Source organism: Danio rerio, chromosome 10 (genome assembly GCF_052040795.2).
Source record: "Danio rerio strain M-AB ecotype USA chromosome 10, GRCz13ab, whole genome shotgun sequence".
Classification (NCBI taxonomy): domain Eukaryota; kingdom Metazoa; phylum Chordata; class Actinopteri; order Cypriniformes; family Danionidae; genus Danio; species Danio rerio.
In genome coordinates, this window is record NC_141030.1 from 24,171,136 (window position 1) to 24,182,748 (window position 11,613).

The following is an 11,613-nucleotide window of genomic DNA, read 5'->3' on the forward strand; positions in this document are numbered from 1 at the left end:
CAGCCTTATTAGCTTTCTGTAAGAACATTATTTCATGAAGCCACACCCAGACCACTATCTGTCCCGACTACAGTCAGCGTGATCTCTGTTGAGCAGAGAGTGCTGCGGGAGAGACGCTTCTTCAACCTTTTTATGGTAAGACATTACCAAACTATCATATTGCTCACCGTAGAGACATATATAACATCTTAAATGTGACATTTAAATTAAACAAACATACTATAAAAGGTTCTTTACGATGTTATTATTTGTATGAAGGACCTTGATTTGAGATTGTTGGTTTTGTAATGTCATTTATATGCATATCTATGAATGTGTCTGTCTAGCTTTTACTTATTTACCACATTTAAATTTGTTTAAATTTGCAGACATTCTACCTTTAACTACTTGGCTAAAATATAAACAAAAATAGTCACACTGCTGTATTATTTAAATTGTATTTGCTGAAAATATCTCATAATAACGATTTATTCAGCACAATTGCTGCAAATTAAAGCATATTAAAGTTAATCGCCCCAAGAGGAATCTTGAATTTTGCATGATAAACACTTTCTATCAAATTGTAATCTCTGACTGTATGGATTTTGGTTTGCTGAAGAGCAACTCTATATAGCCTTATCCTTCGTGGCATACATAAAAGGGTTAGTTCACTCAAAATTTAAATTATGCTATGAAATCCAAGAGTTCCCTCATACTCCATAGACAGAAACAGTCCTCAGATGTTTAAAGTCAGAAAAGAAACCAAAAACATTGTCAAAAGATTTAATGTGACATCAGTGGACAAACTATAATCATACGAAGCTACAAAAACACTTTTGTTTGTGCAAAAAAACCCCCCCAAAAAAACAGTAAATATGACTCAATATGCTTACTTCTCTCCCTTAAAATATTGCGTGGGGGCGCTGTTTATCTTTGCACATTATTCCCTGGAAGCAATCGAACAGTAAGGTTGGCTTGGTTAAGTATATTGTGGCTGAAGCTGTCAAACTGATGTCAACAAAGAAGGACTGCTACTGCAAACACATAAGCAAATGGCCAAACTTTGAAGATTTCTAAAACTTTTTTTTTTCACTGGACTAACTTACATAGATTAATTGTTCACCTAAAGAATAACGATGTGCAGATTTAATCTAAAATAACTTAATTTGTGTTCCCAAGATGAACAAAAGTCTTGGGGGATTAAAGTGACATGAGACTGAGGCATTAATAACACAAATTTCATTTTGTGGCAAACAAAACATCTTGATTAAGTGTTAATGCAATTATTGTTGATTTTGTTTTTCTTGGAATGTTTTATTGAAGGATAGTGAAAATGCATTGATAATATCTTAAGGATCATGCTTTAGGCTTTTAATGTGAAGATGATTTTATGGGTATTAATCTCATAAGGTATAATGGACACCAAATTGATAAGCTGAAAGTGCTGTAGAGCCATATTACTCTATAGAAATGCTTTCATGTCCATTACTGTCTTGTCTCCTCTCTGTGCCGTTTCTGAATACTAAAAGCATTCTCCATTAGACATGTGGTAAACACTAACTCTGCTGGCCTTTCCAAACAAGATGCTGTTTACTAAAGCCTTGTTTAGGAATGTTTTTACTGTGTTCTCTCCTGTATTAAGTATCAGTTTGACTCTTGTTTTGTATGAAGTAAAATCAGTGAATTTCATTAAGCTTAATTTCTGTGTCTTTACCTCCTTGATCATTGTCAGGTCTGCACTAATTCACTGTGTTTTCTGTTAGGACCAAAATGGGGGAGTTATGCAAACTTCTAGCCATCGTTTTGGTTTTGATGGCAGTGTTACATTATACATCAGGAGGAAAGAAAGGCACTGTAAGCAAGACTGTTCCCAAGAAGCCATCCGAAAAAACATCACAAGGGACCAAGACCCAACCTAACTATCCCAGACAACCCTCCAATCCTGGTGCAGGAAGTAACCCAGGCTACCCTAACCAGCAGTATCCTGGGAGAGGTGGATCTAGTCCATCAGGGTATCCCAACCAGAATCCTGGGGCAGGCAGCTATCCAGCTGGAGGCAGCTATCCGTATCCTGGAAGAGGTGGCTCCAGCCCTGGAGGGTATCCCAACCAAAATCCTGGAGCAGGTTCTTATCCATCTGGAGGCAGCTATCCCTCAGCTGGTGGAAATCCCAATCAGTATCCTGGGAGAGGTGGCTACAACCCTGGAGGGTATCCCAACCAGAATCCTGGAGCAGGTTCTTATCCAGCAGGAGGCAGCTATCCTTCTGCTGGTGGAAATCCCAATCAGTATCCTGGAAGAGGTGGCACCAGCCCCGCAGGGTATCCCAACCAAAATCCTGGAGCAGGTTCTTATCCAGCAGGAGGCAGCTATCCTTCTGCTGGTGGAAATCCCAATCAGTATCCTGGGAGAGGTGGCTCCAACCCTGGAGGGTATCCCAACCAGAATCCTGGAGCAGGTTCTTATCCAGCAGGAGGCAGCTATCCTTCAGCTGGTGGAAATCCCAATCAGTATCCTGGAAGAGGCGGCTCCAGCCCCGGAGGGAATCCCAACCAGAATCCTGGAGCAGGTACCTATGCAGGTGGTGGCTACCCCAATCAGTATCCTGGGGGAGGGGGTTACTCTAACCAGAACCCTGGTAGAAGTGGATACAGCCCTGGTGGGTATCCAGGAGCTGGATCTTACCCAGTGAGAAATGCAGGGCAGCCTGGAGTTTACCCAGGAGCACACCCTTCTGCTGGAGGAGGATATCCCAACTGGAACCCCAACAATCAGATTCTCAGTCCACGATATGGAGGCTCATTTGGAGGTGGTGGGTTTGGGACGGGTGGCTCCCCTTTCTCACAATCAGTGAAAAACATGGGCTACAACCCTTCTGCAAAATCCAAAGGCTTCGGGAAAAAGGCAGTGGTGGCTGCAGGAGTTGGTGCAATGGCAGGAATGGCTATAGGCTATGGAATAGGAAACTTTCAACGCCCCAACTTCCAGTTCAGAAGCCCACAGGAGGAACGCTACTACAACAACCATATGTACCAACGTCAGGACACACGTTTTAAAGATGGAGGTAACAAGAAAAAACCCAGTCACACCGCAGGAACCGACAACACATCAAAGCTACCAGCTCAAGCTCAGTCATACGACAATTTCATGAAGACATGCATGAAGCGAAATAATCTTTTAAGAGACCAAGACTCAAAAGAATCTGCAGGTAACAGCAATATTCAAAGAGATGAACCAATGAGTGATTTTCCAGGTTTGAATGAAGAATCCTCACAGAAAGGTGGGCCAGAGAAGAATGACACCACATCTAATACAACCACCCGTGATTATCCAAAGGCTGCTGACATTCATAAGAATGAGGATGAGGAAACAGTGAGCATCATGCAGATTGGTTATCCGGCACTTATTGAGCAGATGAAATCTCGAAAGTGTGTTGAGCTGTACATTGTTTACTCAGAGAGTCAGAGAGATGATAGAATGGAAAAAAGAGAAGGGAAAATTCCCAGAAGTTCCAATAACCATAATGGACACAGCATCTCCGAAGTGCTCCTGTTGCTCACTGCTTCCACTATGCTTTTTAGTACCACTTAATGGAACTATAACAATGAACATATAATGTATTAAGTAATGGAATTACATTTCCTTTCCACTCTATAGGAATCCAAATAACAGCACTTATATTGCCATTTGCATTTTAATGAATGAATTTTGTTATGATAAATCATCATCATACAATAATATTGTTACTTTTACAACTGTATAATAAAAATGTAAATACCTTAATACAATTTTTATGTGTTCACTTCGTTTATGCATTTATATTTTCAAGGATAATATTTAATCACATTTTTGCCTTATACATAAATAAATAAAATACTAAAAGATTCGTTTATTTTGATTACTTATGTTACTTTCATTCATACCTTTCGGCAAAATCTCTGCAGTTCGTTTGCACAGGTACAGTACATATAAACAAGAGAACAAATATGTTTTCAATGTTTATTCATTTTCTTTTCTTCTCTTTTTGCCACAGTGGAATGAACCGCCAACTTATCCAGCATATGTTTTACACAACAGATGCCCTTTCAGCCACAACCTCAAACTGGGAAACACCCTTATACTCTTGCTTTCACACTCATACACTAAGCCCAATTTAGCTTATTAATTTCACCTGTACCACACGTCTTTGGACTGTGGGGGAAACCGGAGCACCCGGACGAAACCCACGCCAACATGGGGAGAACATGCAGACTTCACACAGAAATACCTACTGTCACAGCTGGGGCTTGAACCAGCGACCTTCTTGCTGTGAGGAGATCATGCTACCCACTGCGCCACCGTGAAGCCCACGTTTTCAATATTTTATAGACAATGGCTGGTCTGTAAAACAAAATGAAGCTCACTGCCATTGTAAGATCACAGAGCGACATACCCAGGCCTTCACATGATACACGTTGCTAGGAGACCAGGGCATTCAGCAAACCAACGTCACAATGAGAAAGCAATCTGTCAGTTCAGCAAACAACATGGACGGCAATAAGCAGAGTCAATTATTTATTCATTTAAACAGTACAAGAAGCAAATAGTTACATGGTTATAAACACAAGCCAAAACACACATCAAGCCCTAAAATAAGAGTATTAACTGATGCCAATGTGCTAAAGAAATGGCAAAAGCTAAATCTGTTTTCTCTTTTATTAATTTTGCCCATCAGAGTACATCGGCTCACATGACTTGCAAAAAAATGACTCAGTTAAATATTAGCCCTTAAATTAAAGCTGGTTCTTTGTTAATATACACAACAACCAAAACTGAGGTTATATGATTGCTGAATTATCGGTCTTTAGCAACACATCATGCTTAAATGTTTAACATTCATCACAAGTGAAAAAAAAAACCATTTGGATATACATTTCATATTCAAATCAACACACAACCTAAATGCTTTTTCTTACTTTGGAACTGTGAACAACATACAATTGTGTTGTTTCCATAGAAAAAAATGCTGTTGTGTAAAAAAAAATTATTTTGTAAAGAAACAATTGTTGATTTGGATGTCAAAAACTTACCTAAAAAATGAGTACATTAAACCAATGCATTAAATATTGTAAAACCCTAATTTGTGTCATGTAAATGAACAGTCAACACACATTCAAAGCTTTTACATTTTTAGTTAAAATCCTACAGTTAAGGTTTTTAACTAAACTCAACTAAAAACCTAATAATTAAAAAGCATTTTAAGGGCCACAACTTTTAAAAACTAGTTTTATAATAAAAGTCTGTGCATGTGCTCAGATATGTAGTGTTTCTTCACAAAGTGGAATTGCCAACTGAAGGCCTGGCAGTGTTTTTTAATTGTTTTTTTGTGAAATGGGGATCATTTAAAAAAAAATGTCTGTACCCTAAACATTTTACAAATGAATTTGTCCTTTTGTCCTAAAATGAACACTAAAATAAAAATTGACAAATAATAGTAATTATAATAATTATTATTATTATTAAAAAGATAAAAATCCTACAGATTAGGGCTGCACAATATTGGAAAAATCTGATATTACGATAAATATTGTGAAATGAATACAGTTTTAGAATATGGTTTTGAATAGCTCTATTTGTCGGTTTTTAGGGGAGTCTAACAGTATTTTGGTGCAAAAATTAAATAATCACAATGCAAAAAAAGATATATATACTTTTATTACTTTGTTTTGTCTTATTTCTAGTCCGAATATAAAAAAAAATCTTAGACCAAGTAAAAATTTTGTTTAGTTTTCACCGTCAAAAAAAAAAATTATAATAATTGAAAATTAAGAGTTTTTTTTTTGCTTGTTTTAAGAAAATTATCTGCCAGTGGGGTAAGTGAAATAATCTTTTTTTCGCCTAAAAATGTAGATATTTGAAAATTATAATTTTTTGCATAAATCATATAAATTCCATATACAGTAATTAAATAAAAATACAAAGCTCCTGGTCAACTATAATTCAGACTGGACATTGCATATCTTTGCGATGTGACTATTGTGATACTGATGCTGTAACAATATACTGTGCAGCCCTACTACAGATACAGCACCGACACTAATCCATTAGTCATGCCATTGACTAAACTTTACCTTTGATGAACTGTTTATAATAAGAATATCTGCATTTAAGGTGCTTAATCAGATAAACAATTATATTTTTTGCTCCCCTAACATTCCTGCATTGTTCCAGATTAGGTATTATTTTGTGAACCAGATAAAAAGGTTCTAGGATCATTCACTCTATGTTGTTGTTGTTTTTTGTTTGTTTGAACAACTCATAGAGATCCTAAAAGACAACAATAGGCCTACATAAATGTTCTGCTGACTATATTTGCTAATATTTTATTTGCTATTAGATGAATGACCATAGAGCTGGGCCAATAAATGATACTATAACAATTTGCAATAAAATGTATGTCAATAACAATGATAAGCTCTGGGCTGTTTTATTCTACAGTGACCCAATCTCACAGCAGAAATATGCAACAATGGGAATCTAAAAGTGTGTTGATATTAGAGATGCATCAAATTTTGTGCTGAGTAGAAGTTATGCCATTTAATGGACCCTCTAATTTTAGTGGCTTAAGTTACTCTTTTAAATTTTACTCAGATTTAAATCTTAACACCTGATACCAAAATATATACATCGCTATCGTTCAATATGGAAAATAATTATCGAGATTGCATTTTTGCCATATCGCCCAGCTCTAACTGTCCAACAGAACCAAAAACTGTTAGCTGGGAAGGTACTTGTGGAATATTTGGCAGTAAAAGTTTCCACCCCCTCCCCATCAGATTAATCATGCTTTTATTGTTATTAAGCCTAAATGTGTATGGTCGTTTGGTGTATTGATTAACACAGTGGTTCTCAAACTGTGGTACGTGTACCACTAGTGGTACGAATGCTTCCTTCTAGTGGTACGCGGAGGAATGAAATGTCATGTACATGCTACACACATTTCAAAGTTTACCAAAAATGATGTATATAATATGCCATATATGACATATAGCCTATATTTCTAAGGTAATCTGCCATGATTTTTTAACTGTGCAGAGTTGTAGCTGCTTTACTGGGCCTACTACACTACTGTATTTCAATACTACTCATTTTGGTGGTACTTAGAGAGACAAATTTTTTTCTGAGGTGGAACTTGATGGAAAAAGTTTGAGAACCACTGGATTAACAGACATCTGTAACACATTTTGCCTACAAACAAGGTTAATTTGTGGTTAAAATAGCTACAACTTTTCTTTTTTTTTTTGAAAGAAAACTCCACATAAAACATTTTCTTCACACAGCATACTGCGTTTTCTCACCCTCTTTGAATTGACAGAACATATTAAGCCCTGATCAGTGACAATAGCTTTTATCAGCTAGTGATGAACTCTATAAGAAATACACCTGCAGATTCTATGAACACATCAATTTACCATCATTTTAGTAAAACGGTACATCAATAATTTATGTTTTTACGTTGCTGTAAGGGGTCTAGTGTGAGGGTGGGTAGTAATTAAACACAATGTAATGAGTTATATAATAAACAATTCACGTTAACTTCCGACCAAAGCTGTATTACTTTATAGCAGGGGGCACCAATCTGGGTCCTGGAGGGCCGGTGTCCCTGCAGGGTTCAGCTCCAACTTGCCTCAACACACCTGCCTGAATGTTTCAAGTATACCTAGTGAGACCTTGATTAGCTTGTCCAGGTGTGTTTGATTAGGGTTGGAGCTAAAATCTGCAGGACACCGGCCCTCCAGGAACAAGTTTGGTTTATAGCAACAACTCAAAAACACAACAAAAAAGGTCTTCTTTAGCCTACATTTCATCGAACAGCATACTCGATAAATGATTGCATCTTCCTTTTTAAAACCTTTCTTTTTGTTTCAAATAATAAATTGTCTTTCATTCAGAAGAAATGCCTCAAGCCTAAATCAAGCCCACATAATAACAACGTGAGCGACCGTGCCCAGTGTGATGAGAAGGCTGCCCATGTGCTCTGAGCTGCCCGTGCTCCCGTAATACCCACGGTGTGACTGGTTGTATACGGGCTGGTGATAGCCGTCAGAGTAGCCGTTGTGGCCGTACCTCGGTCTCCCCAGAGAGCCCAGTCCGTAGCCGATGGCCGCTCCTCCAATAGCTCCCGCAGCCGCCGCGCCTGCCAGCTTCAGCCCCTGCCTGGATGATGAGCCTTTGCTCTGGGACGGAGGCGCTTTGGCCGGTGCCGCTCCTTTGCTCATGCCCCTGCCACCAAAACCCCGCTTACAGTGGAAACAAGGGCACAGCGACGCCAACAGCAACATCCACACCCATATGATCAGCAGCTTCTGATTGCCCAGCATGACTGAAGATTCCTTCAGAAAAAGTGAAAATGCATTTATACTCAAAATATGCCATAGGAGAACAGGCTACTATAAGAAATAAATACATTTTTGTCATCAACCATAAAAGATAATAACATGTCACATTAAAAGATAATATATAGGCCTATACAAATCAAACAAATAAATAAATACAACATCAACAACACAGTTATACAAAATAATTAAAAGAGAATTTATACTAGCTCTTCAAAAGCCCTATAGTCTCTTTAGAGGTCATTTCAGATGATGCAGGCAATTTAGCTGTGGTTTAAACGATTAATAATTCATTTGAATAATTCCATATTTTTATTATCAAGCTGAGATATTGTTTATATTTTACATAAGTTTTAATATAAATAAACACCCTGAACTACAAAAGAATGTTTATTTATTAACATAGGCCTATGGGCTAATTTAAATTCAGAATCAGAGCTTTATTCGCCATGTGTGGACTAAATAAACAAGGAATGATTTTGGGGTTGCAAGGAGCTCAGGTTACAATACATGCAGACAAGAGAACAGAAAGGATATTTAAATAAGTTAGAAATAAAGTATGCAATTAAATTATATACATACTATTTATAGAGGATTTTGACATGCACATTGTTGACTGTTTAATACTGATTGTAAGAAACTAATCCTAAACTAAACATTATTCTTATACTTTATAAAAATGTTAATGCAGAAGGTTTCACCTAAAACAGCAGAGATAATGGTGCTGCCTTGGTTACTGCAGTAAGCAAAGCAGTGTGACATGAAATATAGCAGGATTTTATAGATTTCATAAGCTACACAGCATCCCAAAATGTAAAACTTTAGCATACAAATATATTTATAAGACTGTATATTCAAAAATGATGCGAAATTTAATAGCTTGTAACAGCTTTTAAAACTTTTTAAGGGCCTTAAATTTCCCTAAATGGATTTATCAACTTTTAATACTTTTTAAGACCTGGCGGACACCCTGTATCTGTATAAATAAGAAATAAAAATATGTATTTACATGTTAAGTGGCTTACTGTGTTCAACCACCATATAAACATCATATTTTAAACTGAGAAAATGCTATAAGAGTGAGATCTAAGTATAAGAGTAAGATATAAGATAAGAGTATTAATGATATTTTGTATTAAAAAACTTAAGAATATTCTTTTTAACATATTTCATTAATATATAATACATTTTAATAATTGCAGATTTTCTTAAAAATTATTCTTAATGTTAAAATAACAAAACATGTAGTTTTTTAATCTATTTTATGATATATCATTTATTAGATTTAATATTGAATTTCAAGTGCATTATTTACTTTTTGTGTAATAAAATAAGGTTACAATAAACATTTAAAATACATCTTTACTATCTTTTTTTTGGATCTACAGTAGTTTAATATTTATAATTTAATGTCCTTTATTATTAATTTATTATTTTAATTTTTTTATTTTTATACTATAAATCTGTGTTTAATATTACAATTACATACATTTCATTATTTCTATTATCAGTTTGTTCAACATTATGTTTATAAATTCGTGGTCATTATTAGAGAGTTGTAAAGCAGTGAGCGGCACGAGTCTCATTTTCCGCACCACTGGACATCAAAGGACAAGTGCTGACTACTGACAACAAGCACACAACCTGACTGTTACATCAATTGTCAAGCTCAACTTGAATGAAAGATGTGATCTGCTTTTACTCACACAAAATCACCCACCTGTTGTGCCATAAATATATAAGGGTTGCATAATGCATTAAACACGGTCAATGTGCCAATGATGCCATGCTTACTTCAAACTCACACAATAAATGAAATGAAATGCTTAAGGATATTGTTTGCTGCAACTGAAAATAAAAAAACAGCATATATTATTACATTTGCTGTTGAGTTGGTTAATTAAATGTTCAATCTCAATATTTTTCCTATTTTACCAAAGCCCCATCTGTTGCTATGAACAAGCATCTTACCTGCTGATTCTGCTGATCTCCGGCTTGTGTTCACTGCTTGAACTGTACAGCCTCACTGGGAGAAGCTGCTCTTTGTGGTAAACAAGCCCCCTGTGGAGCTGTCAATCATTCAGCAGGAGCGAATTAGCAATCAGGGATGCTCAAGAGCCCCGCCCACTTCATAACAAAGAGACAGCAGAGAGTGAATTACAGCCTGGTACTGCTCTGTTTTTTCTCATTTTAGAGCAACTTCTGTTAAAGAAATAGGATTTATTTGCTCATTTACAACTTCCCAAGAGATAAAGAGTAGTGTTGTACTATTATTTAATCTATTCAGCAGATCTCCGTCAGAACTTTTAGCTTAGCTTAGAATAAATCGTTGTCAGATTAGACCATTAGCATCTCGTTCAAATACAACCAGAGTTTAGATAATTTGCTGTTTAAACCTTTAAAGTCTTTTTTGATCAAGATGCTAACGGTCTGACTTGATTCAATGAACTATGCTAAGCTAAGCAGTGTAAGTACTTCCAGCATTAAAATCGATATGCATGCTAGTAAATTTTATACATTAATAGTTAAAATGGTTTCCCAAAGAGGGAAACATAGCTTATGCATGTTCTTTTGTATGGGTAAAATAGCTAGAGAAAGACAGATATGTTACACTCACCGTCCACTTTATTAGGTACACCTGTCCAACTGCTCGTTAATGCAAATTTTCAATCAGCCAATCACATGGCAGCAACTCATTGCATTTAGGCATGGTCAAGACAATCTGCTGCAGTTCAAACCGAGCATCAGAACAGGAAAGAAAGGTGATGAAAGAGACTTTGAATGTGGTATGGTTGTTGGTGCCAGACGGGCTGGTCTGAGTATTTCAGAAACTGCTGATCTGCTGGGATTTTTATGTAGAACCATCTCAAAATATCCTGTGAGTGGCAGTTCTGTGGACACAAATGCCTTGTTGATGCCAGAAGTCAGAGGAGAATGGCCAGACTGGTTCAAGCTGATAGAAAGGCAAGAGTAACTCAAATAACCATCATTACAACTGAGGTATGCAGAAGAGCATCTCTGAATGCACAACACATCAAACCTTGAAGCGGACGGGCTACAGCAGCAGAAGACCACACCATGTGCCACTCCGGTCAGCTAAGATCAGAAAACTGAGGCTACATTTCGCACAGGCTCACCAAAATTGGACAATAGAAGATTGTAAAAACATTGCTTGGTCTGATGAGTCTCAATTTTTGCTATGACATTCAGATGGTGGGGTCAGAATTGGGCATCAACAACATGAAAACCTGGATCTATC

At 36.7% G+C, this 11,613-nt stretch overlaps 2 protein-coding genes across 4 annotated transcripts; one reads left to right on the plus strand and one right to left on the minus strand.

Annotated features, from left to right (window-relative positions):
* The first annotated feature begins 68 nt into the window (after positions 1-68).
* Positions 69-4,072, plus strand: prnpb (prion protein b). The gene is given in 2 exon segments (NM_001013297.2): positions 69-135; positions 1,743-4,072. A coding segment is annotated over 1 exon segment (1,821 nt). The 5' UTR covers positions 69-135; positions 1,743-1,749; the 3' UTR covers positions 3,571-4,072.
* Positions 4,073-4,660: 588 nt separating this feature from the next.
* Positions 4,661-10,382, minus strand: sprn2 (shadow of prion protein 2). 3 transcript variants are annotated; one of them, XR_015500180.1, is made up of 3 exons: positions 10,326-10,382; positions 7,762-8,351; positions 4,661-7,604 (listed from the first exon to the last, which is right to left on the minus strand). XR_015500180.1 is itself a non-coding variant. In NM_001007780.1 (2 exon segments), a coding segment is annotated over 1 exon segment (408 nt). In that variant the 5' UTR covers positions 8,340-8,351; positions 10,326-10,364; the 3' UTR covers positions 7,251-7,931.
* Positions 10,383-11,613: the final 1,231 nt, after the last annotated feature.